Below are 23,019 nucleotides of genomic sequence, written 5' to 3' on the forward strand. Positions count from 1 at the left end.
AGCATCCCGTTTTTATTCTTCAAGAACCCTTTCTGATTCTCTGCTTGTTTTAATTGTGTCCTGTTCTGTTTGCAGGGATAGAATATCCTCTCTGAGGACTTTTATTATGGCTTTTTAAAAAAGTATTCCTCTGCGCCCTGTGTTGTGTATTTGTCTTTCCTTGTTGGTAGTTTCTCTGAAATACCTGGTGTGCCCTGGCTGTCTGTTCATGTCTGCAGGTGAAATGCAGAGCTGATGGGGAGGTCTGCCCTGAGCAGGTGTGGATTCCTGGGGCTTATTCCAGCATCACTGGTTGGTGAGCTGGCCTTCTCACTGAAGGGGCCCTCCCAGATGTCTGTATTTGGAGCCTTTTCTCTGGGGAACTCCATTTTTCCAAAGACAAATCCTTTACTATCTTTCTGGAAGGTGAATAGGGTCTGGAGTAACCTGTTTGCTCAGATTGAGGAGATAACGTGAATGAAGGGGTTCAGGGTGCTCCTGTTACTTTTTTTTTTTTTAATTGGAGTGTACTTGCTTTACAGTGTTGTGTTAGTTTCTGCTGTAGGGTGAAGTGAATCAGCCACATGTATACATATATCCCTTCTTTTTTAGATTTCCTTCCCATTTAGGTCACCACAGAGTACTGAGTTCCCTGTGTTACACAGTCAGTTTTCATTAGTTATCTAAATATTTTATATGTAGTGGTGTATATATGTCAGTCCCAGTCCATCTCACCACCACCTGCTTACCCTTTGGTATCCATATGTTTTTTCCTCTGTCTCTGTCTCTGCAAATAAAGATTATCTATGGCTTTTTCTAGATTCCACATACATGTGTTGTGTGTGCTCAGTTACAACCCCATGGATTATAGCCCGCCAGGCTCCGCTGTCCATGGAATTTTCCAGGCAAGAATACTGGAGTGGATTGCCATTTCCTTCTCCAGGGGATCTTCCCGACCCAGGGATCAAACCTGCACCTTTTGCGTCTCCTGCCTTGCGAGACAGATTCTTTACCACTGTGCTTCCTAGAAGCATATATGCATTAATATACGATATATTTTTTTAGCTCCTGTCTGGTGTGCAGACTTTCTCTCAGTTATCCCTCCCTGCGATTCCTTGTCCATGGAAGTTCTGAGCTTTTGGAGGATTGAAAGGGTCTGTTCTCATAATCATCCCTTGACCAGGCACCTGTGTTTTACTTCCAATGTTCTTTTAGCTCTGTTATCCCTTGAGCCACTTAGTTTTCTAAAAAGTTGTTGAACTTTTTGTCCACTGTCGTCTCATATATCTTTTTAAAATCTCTTTACTGCCATGTAGGTTTTAGGTGGGAGGAGAAATAGATGTATGTGGTCCTATTTTTAAGTTGCATTTTGATTACATTAAGTACTGAAGCCTGCAGTCATTTCTGCACTCATTTAGATTAATTTCAGCTTATTTTGCTAATGTTTAGTAGAACAAAGTAAAATTTCACTGTTTTCCAGAAAGATAATTATATTTTTCAGTCAGTCCAACTGCCAAAAAAAATTATATATATTTTTTCAGGTCCAGTCTATGGTAGGTGGTTCCATTGGCAGGATATAGATGAGTGTCCATGCCTGTGGTCTCCAAACTTCTCTTGGCTGCAGAGTGAAGACAGAGCATGGTTAAAAGAATGGAAATGAATATGAAAGACTCATAACTACAGCATCCCCTATGAAAGTTAAAAAGCAGAATGGCTTTTATCTTGAATGCCAGGGTCTTTTTTTAAAGCACGTTTGTAAGTTGAGAATCACATGCAGCTACATATGTGATCATATTTGTCTCTGCTTGGCTCTTTTTTCCTCACTTGTTGATAGAGCACCTCATTGAAAGCCCCCTGCTGATTTAATTAGCAAATGCCAATTAGAATTACAGCTGGTTGGATTTGGGTACAAGTGTGAAGCAGTTGATCTCTTGAGAATGAAAATGTTTTGCTTTTGTACTCTTGAGAAAAACATACTTATATTCATAGCTGATTTTATAATGCTCTGAAAATACATTCTTTGGTAACGTGTACTATTATATGCTTCAATTTAGAATCGTTGTCTTACCTCTCTCTAGTTACTAGGCTTGGCTTGTTATGACTTCTATCATGTGATTCATGGTCTTGGCATATTACCCAACCTCTTTGAGTCTCTGTGTCCTCATCTGTAAAGTGGTGCAGGTAGTGTATACTTTACCCTTTTACACAGTTGCAAAAATCAGATGTGATTGTAAATGTGAAGGTGCTCTGACAGCATAAACTGCTATTCAAGTTCACACTATCAGCATTCATGTTATTATTGTAGTTACTATTTCCTGGCCCGTTATCTTTCCATCCTTCTATAGACACAGTTGTATACTGAGAAGAGCACATTGGCAACAGACTCAGAAAATCGTGCCTTCTCCACTTATTAGCAATTTGAACTGAGGAGGTGCTTAATAACTCAGTTCAGTTCAGTCGCTCAGTCATGTCCGACTCTGCGACCCCATGAATTGCAGCACACCAGGCCTCCCTGTCCATCACCAACTCCTGGAGTTCACTCAGATTCACATCCATCGAGTCAGTGATGCCATCCAGCCATCTCATCCTCTGTCGTCCTCTTCTCCTCCTGCCCCCAATCCCTCCCAGCATAAGGGTCTTTTCCAATGAATCGGCTCTTCACATGAGGTGGCCAAAGTACTGAAGTTTCAGCTTTAGCATCATTCCTTCTAAAGAAATCCCACAGCTGATCTCCTTCAGAATGGACTGGTTGGATTTCCTTACAGTCCAAGGGACTCTCAAGAGTCTCCATCAACACCACAGTTCAGAAGCATCAGTTCTTCAGCGCTCAGCCTTCTTCACAATCCAGCTCTCACATCCATACATGACCACAGGAAAAACCATAGCCTTGACTAGAGGGACCTTTGTTGGCAAAGTAATGTCTCTGCTTTTGAATATGCTATCTAGGTTGGTCATAACTTTTCTTCCAAGGAGTAAGCGTCATTTAATTTCATGGCTGCCATCACCATCTGCAGTGATTTTGGAGCCCAGAAAAATAAAGTCTGACACTGTTTCCACTGTTTCCATCTATTTCCCATGAAGTGATGGGACCGGATGCCATAATCTTCGTTTTCTGAATGTTGAGCTTTAAGCCAACTTTTTCACTCTCCACTTTCACTTTCATCAAGAGGCTTTTTAGTTCCTCTTCACTTTCTGCCATAAGGGTGGTGTCATCTGCATATCTGAGATTATTGATACTTCTCCTGGCAATCTTGATTCCAGCTTGTGTTTCTTCCAGGCCAGTGTTGCTCATGGTGTACTCTGCATAGAAGTTAAATAAGCAGGGTGACAATATACAGCCTTGACGTACTCCTTTTCCTATTTGAAACCAGTCTGTTGTTCCATGTCCAGTTCTAACTGATGCTTCCTGACCTGCATACAGATTTCTCAAGAGGCAGGTCAGGTGGTCTGGTATTCCATCTCTTGAAGAATTTTCCGCAGTTGATTGTGATCCACACAGTCAAAGGCTTTGGCATAGTCAATGAAGTAGAGATAGATGTTTTTCTGGAACTCTCTTGCTTTTTTGATGATCCTGCGGATGCTGGCAATTTGATCTCTTGGTTCCTCTGCCTTTTCTAAAACCAGCTTCAACGTCAGAAAGTTCACGGTTCACGTATTGCTGAAGCCTGGCTTGGAGAATTTTGAGCATTACTTTACTAGCGTTTGAGATGAGTGCAATTGTGCAGTAGTTTGAGCATTCTTTGGCATTGCCTTTCTTTGGGATTGGAATGAAAAATGACCTTTTCCAGTCCTGTGGCCACTGCTGAGTTTTCCCAATGTGCTGGCATATTGGGTGCAGCACTTTCACAGCATCATCTTTCAGGATTTGAAATAGCTCAGCTAGAATGCCATCACCTCCACTAGCTTTGTTCATAGTGATGCTTTCTAAGACCCACTTGATTTCACATTCCAGGATGTCTGGCTCTAGATGAGTGATCACACCATCGTGATTATCTGGGTCTGGGTCATGAAGATCTTTTTTGTACAGTTCTTTTGTGTATTCTTGCCACCTCTTCTTAATATCTTCTGCTTCTGTTAGGTCCATACCATTTCTGTCCTTTATCAAGCCCATCTTTGCCTGAAATGTTCCCTTGGTATCTCTAATTTTCTTGAAGAGATATCCAGTCTTTCCCATTCTGTTGTTTTCCTCTATTTTTTTACATTGATCGCTGAAGAAGGCTTTCTTATCTCTTCTTGCTATTCTTTGGAACTCTGCATCCAATGCTTATATGTTTCCTTTTCTCCTTTGTTTTTCACCTCTCTTCTTTTCACAGCTATTTGTAAGGCCTCCCCAGACAGCCATTTTGCTTTTTTGCATTTCTTTTCCATGGGGATGGTCTTGATCCCTTTCTCCTGTACAGTGTCACGAAACTCATTTCATACTTCATCAGGCACTCTATCTATCAGATCTAGTCCCTTAAATCTATTTCTCACTTCCACTGTATAATTATAAGGGATTTTATTTAGGTCATACTTGAATGGTCTAGCAGTTTTCCCTACTTTCTTTAATTTAAGTCTGAATTTGGTAATAAGGAGTTCATGATCTGAGCCACAGTCAGCTCCTGGTCTTGTTTTTGTTGACTGTATAGAGCTTGTCCATCTTTGGCTGCGAAGAATATAATCAATCTGATTTCAGTGTTGACCATCTGGTGATGTCCATGTAGAGAGTCTTCTCTTGTGCTCTTGGAAGAGGGTGTTTGCTATGACCAGTGCATTTTCTTGGAAAAACTCTATTAGTCTTTGCCCTGCTTCATTCTGCATTCCAAGGTCAAATTTGCCTGTTACTCCAGGTGTTTCTTGACTTCCTACTTTTGCATTCTAGTCCCCTATAATGAAAAGGACATCTTTTTTGGGTGTTAGTTCTAAAAGGTCTTGTAGGTCTTCATAGAACCATTCAACTTCAGCTTCTTCAGCATTACTGCTTGGGGCATAGACTTGGATTACTGTGATATTGAATGGTTTGCCTTGGAGACAAACAGAGATCATTCTGTCATTTTGACATCGCATCCAAGTACTGCATTTCGGACTCTTTTGTTGACCATGATGGCTACTGCATTTCTTCTGAGGGATTCCTGCCCGCAGTAGTAGGTATAATGGTCATCTGAGTTAAATTCACCCATTCCAGTCCATTTTAGTTCGCTGATTCCTAGAATGTCGACATTCATTCTTGCCATCTCTTCTTTGACCACTTCCAGTTTGCCTTGATTCATGGACCTGACATTCCAGGTTCCTATGCAATACTGCTCTTTACAGCATCGGACCTTGCTTCTATCACCAGCCACAGCTGGGTATTATTTTTGCTTTGGCTCCATCCCTTCATTCTTTCTGGAGTTATTTCTCCACTGATCTCCAGTAGCTTGTTGGGCTCCTACTGACCTGGGGAGTTCCTCTTTCAGTATCCTACCATTTTGCCTTTTCATACTGTTCATGGGGTTCTCAAGGCAAGAATACTGAAGTGGTTAGCTATTCCCTTCTCCAGTGGACCACATTCTGTCAGACCTCTCCATCGTAACCCCCCTGTCTTGGGTTGTCCTGTGGGCATGGCTTAGTTTCATTGAGTTAGACAAGGCTGTAGTCCTAGTGTGATTAGATTGACTAGTTTTCTGTGAGTATGGTTTCAGTGTGTCTGCCCTCTGATGCCCTCTTGCTTAATAACTCAGGAGTTTTATAATTTTATCTATTTATGGTTGTGCTGGGTCTTCGTTGCTGAACAGGCTTTTCTCCAGTTGTGGTAAGTGAGGGCTACTCTCTAATTCTGGGCTAAGAATCAAAGCTGTATCTCCTGCTTTGGCAGGTGGATTCTTTACCATCTGGGAGCCCCCATAGAAGCCCTCAATTTTCTCTTTTTCTTAAGTGGGGTTAATTATACCAAGATTGTGGTGAGGCTCATGAAGATGCTTCAGAGATCTACAAAGAAAGTTGTAAATCTAAGGGATTATTTTTGTGATTATTTCCTCATAGATTTTCTACCTGATCCTTGTAATATTACAGAAAAGGGGGAAGAGCTGAGTGTTAAAAGTCTTTTTGCAATTTTAAAAAAATATGCTGTTGGTTGCCTTTATTTAGGAGATCTTAATGTCAGTGAGATGTGTGCTGGGGAATAGTGTGGAATGAATGAGTGATGAGTGATCCTGGACTTGGCAGGCATCAAACTGAGACTTCCAGACCACTGGAAGATAGACCAAAAGGGCTTTAGCCACACTCACTCCTTTATAAAGTAAATATATGAAATCCCCAGATGGATCCCAAAGCCATCAGCATTAGTGGGATGGGAATTCCAGTACCTTCATCACAAGCTATTCTTGGCCCATTTAGAATACAGGCCATTCTCTTGTTCACCCTCCTTATTGCTTTGACTAGAATCAATCTAGTTTTCTTTAGTACCTAACATTTCTCTGTGTGTTTTATGTTTTTAGAAAACCACATGTACTTATTTGAAGGTAAAGATTATTCTAAAGAGCCTAGTAAAGAAGACAGAGAATCATTTGAGCAACTGGTGAATCTTCAGAAAACCCTTTTGGAGAAGACTAGTCAAGAGGGCCGGTTACTCCGAAATAAAGGCAGTGTAAGAACTGTTAATTTATGTGAGGATAAATTCTTCCAAAGTTTCAATAACAATGAACAGAAAGTGATGCTGAGAATGATTTGTTAAGAAATAAGAATGTAACTATTTGTTGAAAAAAAGTATAAGAAGATGGCATAAAAATAATAACAAGGAGGTTATATTTTCCCATTAATGCAAGTGATAGTAAGCCACCCTTGAAGGGATCACTGTCTTACATCAAAACACCATACCCTGCTGCTGACAGTCATGACCTATGTCATTAAGGATGGATGGCAATCATAAACGATGTCTGTAATGTCCATAGCATTTAGCAGTTAGTCTGTATACATTAAATGCTAGTTATTGTTAAGGTGATCATGATGTTGGAATATTGTTTAAGACTGAATAATAAAATACATTAAGGAATATTTCCATTAAAATTAGTTAAACCTAAAATGGCATCCTTTCAATTAAAAAACAAGTTATTTTCTGAAGTATCTTATTCCTAATGAAATTAATCAAAATGACATATTGCTATACTGACATGCCAGTGCTTTGGTTGAGTTTAGAGCATAGTATCCTGATTACCATGCCTGCCAGATGTGTAAACAAGTATCTTGCCAGCACTTCCCACCACCCATGGTGAAATAGTGTGAAATATTGAGCACATTGCTCAATGTGATGACTGAGACTCATGAAGGAACAAGTAGACCCTGGTACCCCTGGTTATGAAGCTTGTTCTTCCTACAGGTTCCCATCCCAGGCCTTGTGGAGGGGTCCACCAAAAGGAAGCGAATTTTGAGCCCAGAAGAACTGGAGGACAGAAGGAAGAGAAGAGAAGAAGCAGCGGCCAAGAGAAAGAGACTGTTAGAGGAGAAGAGGAAGAAGAAGGAAGAAGCAGAACATAAGAAAAAGTACGTGTGTGTTATTTGATGCTATTATTAATAAAGCTGAGGGTCACAGTTGGTAAAGGGATCACTACTACATAGTGAGCCCACGGTCAAACATCACTTTAAAACTGCAGAAAGTGTCTGTAATGCTGGTAGTTCCCACTGGTAATAGAATACTTTTAATAAAGATTAAACTTTCACCTTAGCAGTCCATCTACTTAAGAGAACAGTCCCAAGTACCTCAGGCAGAGAAGATGCATTCAGCTGAAGCGAGAACATTTTAGGACTTGATTGCAGCTGTCTGACAAGAGTAGTTAACTTGAACAGTCCCTTTTAGTCACATGTTCTTAAAAACAGTGACATCTGGTGGCTACTCATTTTTGAAGTATAGTCAGGAGGCAGTTAGGCTGATCAGTAAGGCTTCTTGTTTATTTACAAACAGGCAGAAGGACAGGGTGAGTTTCTAATTGCATCTCCACTTGTCACTCACCGTTTGTGAATCGCGGCCCAGGATATGCTTTGAGGGAAATGGTGATAGGCCCAGTTAATTCCTCTCCCCTCTGGTTTCTCGAAGGATGGCCTGGTGGGAGTCCAACAATTACCAGTCCTTCTGCCTGCCTTCCGAGGAGAGCGAACCAGAGGACGGGGAAGATGAGAGCTCTGCCCAACTGGAGTATGAGGACCCAGACTCAACCTCCATCAGATATGTAAGCGGTGACGTCACCCACCCCCAGGCTGGGGCGGAGGATGCTGTCATTGTGCACTGCGTAGGTAGGTAGAAGTGGGGGCTTCAATCCTTAAGGTGCCAAGAACTTGGGCAGACAAGGCAGAGCCCTGTCTTAGGGGTGATTACTGGACTTAGGGCAGCCTTGTGTGGTCAAAAAGAGTGTGAACTTTAGAACCAGGAGACTAGGGTTGCTCAACCAGGTAAAGAGGAAAGGTAAGAGTCAAATACAACTTCTCCAGGCCTCAATTCCCTTATCTGTGTAATGGGATAATATCTGCCTTGTTCCCTGCCCAAACTTTTTAAGAGAATACACAGAGGCTACATCTGTAAGCCAAATAAATCCTTTGAGAAAAAGCGAAACTCCAAACATGTTGTTCCCTCATGAGCTTTGCACTTTTATTTTTCCAGGCAAGTTCCTCTTCCTGGAATGCTCTTTCCCCACTTAGCCACATAAAGCATTGTTCAGATGTCTACATCTCAGCGAGAGGTCTCCCGTGACTTCCCATACCCCGTACTCACCCCTGTTTTTCTCTATTTACTGTCTTACCTTATTTTACTTGATGACAGATCACCATGTGACATACTATGTATGTATTTGCTTGTTTGTTTCATTGAATGAACAAACAATGAAACAAGCAGATATATACATAATATATCATGTGGTGTTTCATTGAACTGGGCTTCCCTGGTGGCCCAGACTGTAAAGAATCTACCTGGAATGCAGGAGACTTGGGTTCAGTCCCTGGGTCAGGAAGATCCCCTGGAATGGCAACCCATTCTAGTATTCTTGCCTGAAGAATTCCATGGACAGAGGATCCTGATGGGCTACAGTCCAAGAGACTGCAAAGAGTTGCACACGACTAAGTGACTAACACTTCATTTTCACTCTTTCACTGAACTAGAAAGTAAACTTCATGGGAGCAGAGATTTCCCCCGTCCCCTGACTGGTGTAACCCTAGAGCATAAAAGAGTTCTTGACATGTAATCCTGAGAAATATTTATAGTATGATCGAATGAGTGACAATACAGAGTATTAACCAGCTGTGTTAGTGCCAGCTTGAATAAGTCATTTAACCTTTCCACTTTCTTACCTATGAAATGGGAGTTGTAAGCTGTTGTGTTATCAATGCTTCAACTCCTGGTTTCACACCTAGTGTACATCCTTCCTTAGCCATCTTCCAGGAATTACAGAAGGACTACAGAGCTTCTGCTCTTTCAGAACACTGATTCTTTTGATGCTTTTCTGTTATGATGGCCAGGTGTATTCCAGAAAACCTAAACATACTTGACAAGTCCAGTGTGTATACGCTTGGAGATTAGATAGTCTTTTCTGCCCTTTGAAAGATCAAGGATACTTGGCATACCTTTTTTTTTCAATTGTGGACTGGATTTTGCCTCCTATAGAAGAAAATCTTCTCTTTCTCCTATCAGATGACTCTGGCCGCTGGGGCAGAGGTGGTTTATTCACAGCTCTGGAAACAAGATCTGCTGAGCCAAGAAAAAGATATGAGTTGGCTGGAAAAATGAAAGGTAAGGAGCAAAGCAGAGAGAAGGGTTAAGGATGGAATGAGAGGGAGAGGACATTAGGTGCATTAAAAGGCACTAGATGAGGAGTCAGAAGAGCTAGTTGGAGTCTGAATTCTGTCATTAGTTAAAGCTAGTTTATACGTGACTTTGAGGCAATCCCTTCCCCCTCTCTGTACCTGTCTTCTCATTTGTAATTTGAAAGTAATACTTTTTCCATCCACCTCATGGGACTATAATGAGGATAATGAATGTGTAAGTATTTTGATAAATGTCAGTCCCTGCATGCGTGTTGAAGTATTGGCTTGAAGTTCATTTCATTGTTTACCCAGTTCACTGTATCTTCTTGAGGGAATATCTCCTGGAAATGTCAGACACCAGTGGGAGAGAAATCAGACATACCACTGAAGGGCTAACAGGAGCTGGGTGCTGAGAGGAAGGAGATTGTATTATGAAGTTAGCACAGACTGGGGTGTAACACTCCCGGGAGACAAAAGCAGAGCTGTCTGGGAAAACGAAGGCTGAATGGTGTTCTCTTGGCAGAGAGAAGGGGCTGGGCACCTCCTTTTATGTGTGGAAATCACAAAGTGGCAAGAGGATTAAATGATTATTGTGATTGTTTCCTGTGGAACTTGAGAGGTTGAAGGATCTTGTCCAATAGAGAAGAGCTCTTCAGATTTCTTCAAGATTGGTTTTTCTGCTCACTTCTCTAACGTAGAAAGGGATATAAGGACTTAGAGTGAATAGTCTTTCTACTAAAATACATTACAGGGTTTAATATGTATTGCCATGATTAACCCAATCTAGATACTGACTGGGCAGTTTGAAAAGGAGAGAATTCAGGGGAGGCTGGAGCTAGAGATACAGACTGAGGAGTCTCCATTTGGATCCTTGTTTAAAACCCTGAAGGAGAGAGGATGGAGAAATGGGAGGGCAGAGAACACACCTCCATTTAGGAAAAGGAAGAAGGAATTGTCAGAAAAATAAGAGAACCTTGACAATGTAGTGTTTTGGGGTACAAGGGAGGAGAGGTGTCAAGAAGTGGTCTGTAGTGCCAGTCACTGAAGTGAGGATAAGCACTGGGAAAAGGCCACTGCATTTGCCCCCCAAGGGCAGTCACATCACCCTGGAGCATTTTGAAGAAAATGTGAAAAGTAAAACCTGGTAGCACAGAGTTAAGGTGTCAGTAAGGAAACAGATAGGAGTGTGCACTCTTTTCTGAAGGAGAACTGGAATAGGGTAGAGCAGGGTAGATGAAATGTGGGCTTGAAGGAAGTCGTGAAAGTTATCTTGGGCCTGGAAGGATGGGTTGAGATTAAATAGGTGGAGAGAAAGGGTAGGAGAGTCCATAACCATATCTCATTCTTCTTTCTGTCTCCTGTAACCCCACCAGTCCCAGTATGGGGTATTGAATGACCCAGGTAGTTACACAGTGAATGTTTTAGGGGAATGGTGTGTAGGCTAGACAGACTAGAGGAGAAAGTTTAGGCTGAGGAATAAAGTTAGGTTTTAAAGAAGAGAAGTTTGGACCACATTATAGAAGACTGCACATGACTTATGACTTGTCCAGGGAGATGGCATTCTAAGGCAGGACCTTATCCAGTGTCTAGACATGGGAGATTTGGGTAGAAGAATGACATAGCAGAGCAAATACTGGGTTGGCCAAAAAGTTTGTTCAGGTTTGTCTATACCATCATATGAAAAAACCTGAACAAAGTTTTTGGCCAGCCTAGTATTTTAGAATGACTTAAAAAGATTGGGGTATGCAGGATGGATTGAGAGGACAAAAGGTTCAAACTGAAATATGCAAGGCCTATTTCACATTAGAGAATTAACACATTTCTCTAGAGAATTTGATTTGGATGAGATAGGAAAATATACAAGTACAAATATGTATAGTAGAATACAGTATTTGAGTAATTTAAAACAAACATCAGACTCTTCTAAAGGAATTTTAAGTTCATAGTGACCCACCCCCTCCCAGCCCAGATACTTCTGGGTTTTGCATTCACTCTCCAGTGCCTACAGGAATACTCTGTAGGCAGTGTTTGAGGAGCATTGAAGTAGAAAAGCATAAAAATTCAGGAGTGAAGGGGGTGACATGGTAGTGAAAGACATTCCTCTTTTTAATCCCTCTTTTTACCCCACGGATTAGACATCCCCACCTGAACAAAAGTGCCTTGGTGGGTCTTTTAGAAGACCCAAGAGGAGTCTCACCCACCACTGTAACTGGTAAGACACAGATAAATCTCCATACAGGCAAGAACCAGCAGAGTGTGAATCTGCCTAGACCCCTCTCACTGCAGTAGGGCAAAAAACAGGTGAGTGTTGCCCTTGCAGGTACTCACACGTGGAACTTGCCGAAGGCCATCCTTCCTGAAGGTAGATCTGGCACATCATTGGAGAAAACAGAGAAAATATGAGTTTGTTTGCAGCATAGGTGGTCAGGGAACTTTTCCCAGCACCAACCCTGGCCCGCCAAGGAAAACTGTGAGGGGCTGAGTTTTCTGGCCGCTACCATCACCAGGTGGAATGCAGCTGGAAAAACCTGTTTCTCTCTGCCAGCATCTGGAGTACTAAGGTGGTAGCTCCCCACCTGGGCAGGGGAAGGATATTGGAAAAGAGGCAGATAAAAATTTCAAATGGTGTGAAAGGCACGTGCTCAGTAGAAAGTTCATGCAAGAGTACCTGAAAATTTCCCTGCAGGTGTGTGGCAATCCCAACACACTAAGTGTTAAACCCACACCTTCCCTCAGCTCTGCTGCCAGCTCCCTGTGCAGGCTCCCTGGTGTATCCATGAAAGTGAACTCTGGTAGACCAAGATCCTATTGAAAACAGGTCATGTTCCGCAGGCAAGGAAGAAACCACAGACTTGAGCTATAGCTCCACCTTCTGGGAAAAAGGTATCCACCCAGCCTGGTAAATTGTAAAAATCAGAGAATACACAAAAGCTTAAAAATTTGGCCACAATACAGTATTGTAAAGTAAAATAAATATATAAATAAATAGATGTAATCACCTGATTAAAAAAACAAAAAAATTTGGCCACAAGACAGAGCAAGAAGAGTGGAGCACAAACTCCACAGAAAAAACTGAGATAATACCAATACTATATAACGTAATACCCTGTCTGCTGCTGAAGGTAATGAGCACTGAGTTAAGGATATATCTGCTACTTCAAATGCAAAAGCACCAGTGCATAAGTACCAGGAATATGAAGTCAGGAAATATGGCATCACAGAAAGAAGATGACAGTTCTCCAGCAGCCATGCTCAAAGGCACAGAATATTGTGATCTAACTGACAAAGAATTCAAAATAGCAGTTATGAAGAAACTCAGTGAATTACAAAAAGACTCAAAAAGGCAACTCAATAAAATCAGGAATAAAATATGTTAACATAGTGACTTCTTTTCAAAGAGATTGAAATTTTAAAAACCCAAACAAACTGTAGAGCTGAAGTCAGTGGATGAGATGAAGACTGCAGTAGAGAACGAGGTAGGCTTCTCGGGTAGTACAGTGGTAAAGAACCCACCTGCTAGTGCAGAAGATGCAAGAGACGTGGGTTCAACCCCTGGGTTGGGAAGATTCTCTGGAGTAGAAAATGGCAATCCATTCTAGCATTCTTGCCTGGAAAATCCCATGGACCGAGGAGCCTGGTGGGCTAACGTCCATGGGGTCACAAAGAGTCAGACATGACTGAACATGCATGCATAGCAGGGGAAACCATATGGAAGAAAGAATAAGTGACTTGTGGGAGATAGGAATTTTGAAATAACAAATTTAAAGAGTGAAGTAAGCCTGCGTAAGCTATGAGACTGAATCCAGAAATCACAGATCAGAATAATTACACTTCTAGAAGGAGAAGGGGAAAAAGAGTTTAAGAAATAGTAGCTGAGAGCCTTCCCAACCTGGGGAAAGACAAAACATACATGTCCATGAAGTTAATAGGTCACCCTGTTATCGCAATGCTAAACGACCTTCTCCAAGACTTTCAGTGATAAAAAAAAATCTTAAAGGAAGCTAGGGAAAAAAAGAATATAATGTGCAAAGGAACCCTTATTTGATTATCAGCAGATTTCTTAGCAGAAACAGGTCCTGAGAGTAGAATAACATATTTGAAGTGTTGAAAGATCAAAATTGCCAACCAAAAATACTTTATACAGCAGAATTATCTTTCAGCTATGAAGGAGAGATAAAGGCTTTCCCAGCAAACAAAAGCTGAGGGAGTTCACCACCACTAGACTTACCTTGCAAGAAATGCTGAAAGGAGTTCTTCAAGCCAAAATGAAAAGGCATTAATCAGTGATATGAGCACATGTTAAAGTATACAACACACTAGTAAAGGTAAAATATGTACAGTAAGGTTTAGAAAACCAACTTGGTGTTAAGATGGTGTGTGAACCACTCAACTATAATATAAAGCTTAAAGGAAAATAGTAAAAGTAACTACGCTACTATAAATTGCTAATGAATACACAACATACAAAGAGGTAAATTGTGACATGCATAATAATAAAAGGGAGGAGTGAAAGGGTGGAGCTTTTACAGGCAATTGGATATAAGTTGCTGTCCTCCTAAAATACACTGTTCTATCTATAAAATGTTTCATGTAAAGCCCCATATTAACCACAAAGTAAAAACCTAGATCAGATCCACAAAAGACAAAAGGGAATCAGAGCATACCACTGTAGAAAATAATCAGTTTACAAAGTTAGGCAGAAACAGAGGGAAAAAGAAACAGTGGAATTACAAAACAACTGGAATGCACACAGTGGCATTAGTAAGTCCGTATATATAATTACTTTAAATGTAAATTGATTGAATTCATCAGTCAAAAGGCACAGAGTGTCTAGATGGATAAAAAACAAGACCCAATTATGTATCTCAAAGTGAAGGGATGGAAAAACATATTCCATGCAAGTAGAAACCAAAAGAAAGCAGTAGTAGTTATATTTATATTGCAAGAAATAGACTTGAAGCCAAAAATGGTAATGAGACAAAGAAGGTCACTATATAATGATAAAGGGATCAATTCATCAAGAAGTTGTAACAAGTGTAAATATATATGCACCCAGCAATGGTGCACCTAAATATATTAAGCAAATATTAATACATATGAGGGGAGAAGTAGACAATACAACAATAATAGGGGACTTCAGTACCCCACTGTCAGCAATACATAAATCATCCAGACGGAAAATGAACAAGGAAAGGATGGCTTGAACCAAACAGTAAATCAAATGGACCTAACAGGTATCTATAGAACAGTCTATCCAACAGCAGCAGAATATAAATTCTTCTAAATACACGTGGAACATTTTCAAGAATAGATCATATGATAGGGCAAAAAACAGGTCTTAGCAAAATAAGATAATTGAAATCATACCAAGTAATCTTTTCTGCTCACAATGGTATGAAACTAGAAGTAAAGTGAGGAAAACTGGAAAATCTGTAAGATGTGGAAACTAAACAGTATACTCCTGAACAAACCGAAAGGGAAAGCAAAGAATTATCTCAAAAAAAATATGCAAAGACAACATCCCAAAACCTATGGGGCCCTGCAAAAACAGTTCTAAGAGGGAGGCTTACCACAATAAATGCCAATATTAAGAAATTAGAAAGATCAGAAATAATCAACCTAACTTGAGCCCTCAAGGAAATAGAAAAGAGGAACAAATTAAGCCCAAAGCTAGCAGAAGGAAGGAAATCAAGTTCAGAGGAGAAATAAATGAAATAGAAACAGAAAAAACAATAGAAAAGATTAATGGAACTAAGAGGTTTTCAAAAAGATAAACAAAATTGATAAATCTTTAGTGAGAATAAAAAAGAGAAGACCCAAATAAAACCAGAAAAGAAATTATAACTGACCCTACAGAAATACATAGAATCATAAGAGACTATTATGGATAGTTGTACACCAACAAACTAGATAACCTGGAAGAAGTGGATAAGTTTATGGAATCTACAAACTGTCAAGACTGAGCCAGTAAGAACTAGAGAATCTGAACAGACCAGTGATGAGCAAAGAGATTGACTCAGTAATTAAAAACTTCCCAATACAGGAAACTTTAGGACCAGATGGCTTCACTGGCAGATTCTACCAAACATTTCAAGAATTAATGCCAGTCCTTCTCAAACTCTTCCAAAAAATTAAAGAGGAGGGAACTTTTCCAAACTCATTCTACAAGGCCAGTTTTACCCTGGTATCAAAGCCAGATGACACTACAAGAAAACAAAACTATAGACCAATATCTTTGATAACTTCAATGTAAAAATTCTCAATAAAATATTAGCAGGAACTTATTAAATTCAGGAACTTATTAAAAGGATTGCACACATGGAATTATCCCTGGAATGTAGGGATGGTTCAACATATACAAATCAATGTAGGGATGGTTCAACATACACAAATCAATAAATGTTATATATCACATTAATAGAATGAAAGATAAAATTGATCCTCTCAATAGATGTAGAGACAGCATCTGACAGAGTACACATTCGTGATGACATACCCTCTACAGATTGGTTATGGAAGGAACATACCTCAGTATGTTTTTTGTTTCATTGTTCAGTTGCTAAGTCGTGTTCTGGAGTGGGTTGCCATTCCCTTCTCTAGGGGATCTTCCTGACCCAGGGATCAAACCCCAGTTTCCTGTGCATCTTCTGCATTGCCGGCAGATTCTTTTACCACTGAGCCAAAAGCTATATACAACAAGCCCACAGTATGCATTATATTCCACATAACTGAAAACTTTTCCTCTAATATCAGGAACAAGACAGAGCACCAATGTTACCTATACCTGAGTAGCTTTGGAAAAGGCACAGCATAGGGATGATTCAGAGTAGCCCTTCCTCAGGGGCCTCATTCTGTAGTGAACTTTATGTTCTTTCTGTTGCTTCTTGTTTTACCTCAGATTTGAGTTTGGAAGACCCCTTCCTCAGGGGTCTCATTCTGTTGTGAACTTTATGTTCTTTCTGTTGCTGCTTCTTGTTTTACCTCAGATTTGAGTTTGGGAGGTGTCCTTTTATTTCCTATTGACGATAAAGAGTCAAGAAATGAAGGGCAAGATTTGGTAAGTGAAAAAAACCACATCAATTTATTGGAGCTAAACTTTGACTCCCATCACCTCCTCCGGAAACTGCCCCTGCTCCCACTCAGTAAATGATTGTTCCTCCTAGTTGGCCTTGATTGTGGCTCAGCACCGAGATCGCGCCAATGTCCTGTCTGGCATTAAGATGGCAGCCCTAGAAGAGGCCCTGAAGAAGATATTTTTAGCAGCAAAGAAGAGGAAAGGTAAGTCCTTCCACTTGTGCTCAGGAATAGATTAATTTGTTTCCAAACGTAGGATGTGATTTTTAAAGAGAGATGAGAAATGCCAAGATCCCATTCAATATGTGTGGTGAAGGGAAGCCCCAGTATGAGAGGCCACACAAGTAACGCTCTCCTCATCTTGTATTCTCAAAGCCCTTTTCCTTTCTTGATCACTTCTGTATCCTTTGTCTCTGGACCACCTGCATCCTCTGGGTATTTGTATCATGATTTTACAGACGAGGAAGCAGAGGACCAGAGATGAGGTAAACTGGCCAGATGCTGTTGGGAAACGCTTTTTATCCTGTCCCCTCTTAGAGAGTCACAGTCTACATTAGCAGACAGTTCTCTGCCAGAAGACCTGAGTTTAATTTTATTTCCAAACCCAGCATGTCTTAGAGTTTGTCAAACTGATTGACTTGTTAAAGAATCTTTGCTTTTTAAATTACATCTCAGTCATCAGTCATATTCAATTCCCATCATACCTACTTATTACCAGACCTGTATGTAGGTCCTCATGTTCTATAGAATTAGTTTTCCCATGTTACAGTCACTCCTCATATAATAATCATATGCTTTGAGTGGCACTCACCAAGATTATATACATTTTGTTCATTGGAAACAACAAAGTGACTCAGAATACATTACATCGCCTATGTATATCTTATACACATTAGTCAATTCGATGAATGAAGACATCATGAACTTTTTTTTTTAACAGCAAGTGTCCATCTTCCACGCATTGGACATGCCACGAAAGGTTTTAACTGGTATGGTACTGAGCGACTTATTCGGAAACACTTGGCTTCAAGAGGCATCCCAACTTACATGTATCCTTTTATTATCCTAATGGTGTACACTTTCAGCTCAGGAGGGGACAACATCTTGCATTTTTCTGGTGTCATTTTTTAATCCAAGGCCAAGTCCTCTTCTGCCATGTTTTTCACTCTACCTCCACTTCAATGAGAAAAAACTAAGAAGCATTTCCTACCGTGTATATATCCAAGGAGATAAACACACCCCAGCATTTCTACATGCCAACAGCTGAAAGATACACGAAGAGGGGAATTAATTGAACAATTGCCATTTGCTCTCATGTTGAATCTGTTTCACATCACTTCTCTGGAGATCCTTCAGGCCCACAGACCAAGGCCTAGTTCTAAGAACTTCACTCTGTTCACTAAAATAAGTAAGCAAACAGGTGACCTATTTTATTTCTGAACCAATTCAGTGTATTGTTAAGCAGTGTGAAATTCATTTTGACCATGAGGGTATAATCTAGTTTTACTAGACTAGTATTTTCTTCCAGTGATCTGCTTGCTGTAAGTTAGCATTGTTTGAACCACAATACTGAATCCAGAATTATTAGAAGAAGCTGAATTTACTAAGTGCTATAATTATACAGAAACTTCCTCCTTTTACTTAATTACTGAAATTAATTCACTTGGTGGGGGTTTATTTAAATCACTGTAAAAACTTAGCAGAGAAGTTAGGTTTTATACATTTGCACAATTCAGACAGTATCAGAAGTGTTTTAGTATATCATCATAATTCTACAGTAATAAGTACTAACAATATTGAAAAGATTTATTATATGGTAAAAGGAAATTAAGGCATATGCCTCTGGAGTGATTATTTCAGTAATTACTAAATAACTAATAGTTTTAATAAAGTCGATTTTAAAGTGATGAAAAATATTCCTTGACCACCCTATTCAGCTACTATTTTCCTAGAAGCAAGGCTGCCATCCTTCATCTACAGGCCTCATCTTCATCCTCAGGATAGCTAGTATCTTAACAATCAGCTCAGCATCAGATCTAGCCTTCAGCAACCAGCTAAAAAAGCTAGTTGCTCAAAACCACTGTAATAGAGTATTTCAACAAGGAATCAGGATCTGGTAGGCCTCTGAGAGACTGTTTTCTGAATTCTACTTTTGTTCTCCTGAATGTGTTACTGGTGTGTAATACCTGTAATACAGCTATGCAAAAGTTATTTGGGAATATCCTTTGGCAGTTTGCCAGTGCCCCAGTATGCATAGCTATTTGTATAATAATAAATACCCTTTCTCTCTCTAAAGGTTTCTTTGCTTGCTTTCCCCTCAATCTAGTTTTCTTCCTCTCAGACTTGATTTATTTATGGTGAGAAAGGTAAGTGCATTAAGGAGAAGGGAAATAGAACAGGTTGGCTCTGGGGGGAAGGAAATATCTTCAGTCAGTTCGTGTCTTGGAAAGACAGGTCTCTAGGGGAAAGACTGAGAAGAGAGATTGCTGATCCAGACAACCAGAGTCCCTCCTGCCTTCTCTTCATACAGTTCAGCATTCAGATCCAGAGGAACACATGTGGCTTCAGAGAAACCAAGAATCACCTTTCCCCCTCCCATTAAATTCAGTTCAGCTTCAAGAAATGAGGGGATTGTGAGGACTTCCCTAGTGGTCCACTGGCTAAGACGCTGCGCTCCCAATGCAGAGGGCTTGGGTTCAATCCCTGTCAGAGAACCAGGTCCCACGTGCTACAACTAAGAGTTTGTATGCCACAATGAAGATGGAAGATCCCATGTGTCTCAACTAACACTTGGCACAAAGAAATTTTAAAAAGATAAAAAGAAGGGAATTGTGGAAGTGGCACAAAACTGACAGCAAATGTCAGACTGCAGAGGGCAGAGGGATGAGAACCACCAGAGAAGGAGTTGTAGGAGATACCATAGAAGCTGTGACTTTTCACATTTTTGTACCTGAAGTCTCAGTCTTGGCTGGCTATCCTCAACTGACCTGGTTTCTGCTGGTTTGAGGCCCTAAATACCTAGAGAAGCCTCAGGCCTGGGCCCTTGGTTCAGGGAACCTTGAGGGGTCTCAGAGCTGGGGCCATGACCTTCTAAGGAAAGCAGTGCTGATAGCATCTGGGTTGTACTGTTCTATTTGACTTCATCCCTGCCTTCTTCACCCATCAACAATTTAGAATCTGTATTGAAGACCAATTTAGTTGAAGACTAACTTCATGATTCCTGAACTTTTTCTTTTTAAATTTATTTTAGTTGGAGGCTAATTACTTTACAGTATTGGGGTGGTTTTTGCCATACATTCACGTGAATCAGCCACGGGTGTGCATGTGTTCCCCATCCTGACCCTCCCTCCCACCTCCCGCCCCATCTCATCCCTCAGGGTCATCCCAGTGCACCAGCAGTGAGCACTCTGTCTCATGCATCAAACCTGGACTGGCCATCTATTTCACATATGATAATATACATGTTTCAATGCTATTCTCTCAGATCATCCCACCCTCACCTTCTCCCACAGAGTCCAAAGTCTGTTCTTTACATCTGTGTCTCTTTTGCTGTCTCGCATATAGGGTCATTGTTACCATCTTTCTAAAGTCTATATATATATGTTAATATACTGTATTGGTGTTTTTCTTTCTGACTTACTTTGCTCTGCATAATAGGCTCCAGTTTCATCCACCTCATTAGAACTGATTCCAGTGCATTCTTTTTAATAGCTGAGTAATATTCCATTCTGTATGTGTACCACAGCTTTCTTATCCATTCGTCTGCCGATGGACATCTAGTTTGCTTCCATGTCCTGGCTATTGTAAACAGTGATGCGATGAAGATTAGGGTACACTTGTCTCTTTCAATTCTGGTTTCCTCAGTGTGTATGCCCAGCAGTGGGATTGCTAGGTCGTATGGCAGTTCTAGTCCCAGTTTTTTAAGGAATCTCCACACTGTTCTCCATAGTGGCTGTACTAGTTTGCATTCCCACCAACAGTGTAAGAGGGTTCCTTTTTCTCCACACTCTCTCCAGCATTGTTTGTAGACTTTTTGATAGCAGCCATTCTGACTGGCGTGAGATGGTACCTCACTGTGGTTTTGATTTGCATTTTTCTGATAATGAGTGATGTTGAGCATCTTTTCATGTGTTTGTTAGCCATCTGTATGTCTTCTTTGGAGAACTGTCTGTTTAGTTCCTTGGCCCATTTTTTGATTGGGTCACTTAATTTTCTGGAATTGAGCTGCAGGAGTTGCTTGTGTATTTTTCAGATTGATTCTTTGTCAGTTGCTTCGTTTGCTGTTTTCTCCCATCCTGAAGGCTGTCTTTTCACCTTGCTTATAGTTTCCTTCATTGTGCAAAAGCTTTTAATTTTAATTAGGTCCCATTTGCTTATTTTTGCTTTTATTTCCACTACTCTGGGAGGTGGGTCATAGAGGATCCTGCTGTGATTTATGTTGGAGAGTGTTTTGCCTATGTTTTTCTCTAGGAGTTTTATAGTTTCTGGTCTTACGTTGAGGTCTTTAATCCATTTTGAGTTTATTTTTGTGTATGGTGTTAGAAAGTGATCTAGTTTCGTTCTTTTACAAGTGGTAGACCAGTTTTCCCAGCACCACTTGTTAAAGAGATTGTCTTTTCTCCATTGTATATTCTTGCTTCCTTTGTCAAAGATAAGGTGTCCATAGGTGTGTGGATTTATCTCTGGGCTTTCTGTTTTGTTCCATTGATCTATATTTCTGTCTTTGTGCCAGTACCATCCTGTCTTGATGACTGTGGCTTTGTAGTAGAGACTGAAGTCAGGCAGGCTGATTTCTCCTGTTTGGTTCTTCTTTCTCAAGATTGCTTTGGTTATTTGAGGTTTTTTGTATTTCCATACAAATTGTGAAATTTGTTCTAGTTCTCTGAAAAATACCATCAGTAGCTTGATAGGGATTGCATTGAATCTATAGATTGCTTTGGGTAGTATACTCATTTTCACTATATTGATTCTTCCAGTCCATGAACATGGTATATTTCTCCATCTATTTGTGTCCTCTTTGATTTCTTTCATCAGTGTTTTATAGTTTTCTATATATAGGTGTTTTGTTTCTTTAGGTAGTTTATTCCTAAGTATTTTATTGTTTTTGTTGCAATGGTAAATGGAATTGTTTCCTTAATTTCTCTTTCTGTTCTCTCATTGTTAGTGTATAGGAATGCAAGGGATTTCTTTGTGTTAATTTTATATCCTCCAGCTTTACTATATTCATTGATTAGCTCTAGTTATTTTCTGGTGGAGTCTTTAGGGTTTTCTAGGTAGAGGATCATGTGCAAACAGTGAGAGTTTTACTTCTTCTTTTCCAATCTGGATTTTTTTTTTTTTTTTCCTGCTCTGATTGCTATGGCTAAATCTTCCAAAACTATGTTGAACAGTAGTGGTGAATGTGGGCATCCTTGTCTTGTTCCTGACTTTAGGGGAAATGCTTTCAATTTTTCACCATTGAGGATAATGTTTGCTGTGGGTTTATCATATATGTATTTTATTATGTTGAGATATGTTCCTTCTATGCCTGCTTTCTGGAGGGTTTGTTTTTTTTTTATCGTAAATGGATGTTGAATTTTGTCAAAGGCTTTCTCTGCATCTATTGAGATAATCCTATGATTTTTATCTTTCTATTTGTTAATGTGGTGTGTCACATTGATTGATTTGCAATATTAAAAAATCCTTGCATCCCTGGGATAAAGCCCACTTGGTCATGATGTATGATCTTTTTAATATGTTGTTGGATTCTGTTTGCTTGAACTTTGTTGAGGATTTTTGCATCTATGGTCATCAGTGATATTGGCCTGTAGTTTTCTTTTTTTGTGGCATCTTTGTCTGGTTTTGGTATTAGGGTGACGGTGGCCTCATAGAATGAGTTTGGAAGTTTACCTTCTTCTGCAATTTTCTGGAAGAGTTTGAATAGGATAGGTGTTAGCTCTTCTCTAAATTTTTGGTAGAATTCAGCTGTGAAGCCATCTGGTCCTGGGCTTTTGTTTGTTGGAAGATTTCTGATTACAGTTTCAATTTCCGTGCTTGTGATGGGTCTGTTAAGATTTGCTATTTCTTCCTAGTTCAGTTTTGGAAAGTTATACTTTTCTAAGAATTTGTCCATTTCTTTCAAGTTGTCCATTTTATTGGACATATAGTTGCTGATAGTAGTCTCTTGTGATCTTTTGTATTTCTGTGTTATCTGTAGTGATTCTCCGTTTTCATTTCTAATTT

The 23,019-nt window shown here is 40.0% G+C and overlaps 1 protein-coding gene across 4 annotated transcripts in view; it reads left to right on the forward strand.

Moving 5' to 3' along the window:
* CHD1L (chromodomain helicase DNA binding protein 1 like) overlaps window positions 1–19,092 on the forward strand; it is a 71,887-nt gene extending 52,795 nt beyond the window's left edge. For all 4 annotated transcript variants that reach the window (XM_069602557.1, XM_069602531.1, XM_069602546.1 and 1 more), the window contains 8 exons: window positions 6,435–6,583; window positions 7,313–7,476; window positions 8,027–8,223; window positions 9,611–9,709; window positions 16,710–16,780; window positions 16,887–17,001; window positions 17,738–17,846; window positions 18,735–19,092. In XM_069602557.1, coding sequence (XP_069458658.1) covers window positions 6,435–6,583; window positions 7,313–7,476; window positions 8,027–8,223; window positions 9,611–9,709; window positions 16,710–16,780; window positions 16,887–17,001; window positions 17,738–17,846; window positions 18,735–18,801 — 971 coding nt within the window. In that variant the 3' untranslated portion in view covers window positions 18,802–19,092. The remainder of the gene's footprint in view (window positions 1–6,434; window positions 6,584–7,312; window positions 7,477–8,026; window positions 8,224–9,610; window positions 9,710–16,709; window positions 16,781–16,886; window positions 17,002–17,737; window positions 17,847–18,734) is intronic.
* The last annotated feature ends 3,927 nt before the right edge of the window (window positions 19,093–23,019 follow it).

This window comes from Ovis canadensis, chromosome 1, assembly GCF_042477335.2.
Source record: "Ovis canadensis isolate MfBH-ARS-UI-01 breed Bighorn chromosome 1, ARS-UI_OviCan_v2, whole genome shotgun sequence".
Lineage (NCBI taxonomy): Eukaryota > Metazoa > Chordata > Mammalia > Artiodactyla > Bovidae > Ovis > Ovis canadensis.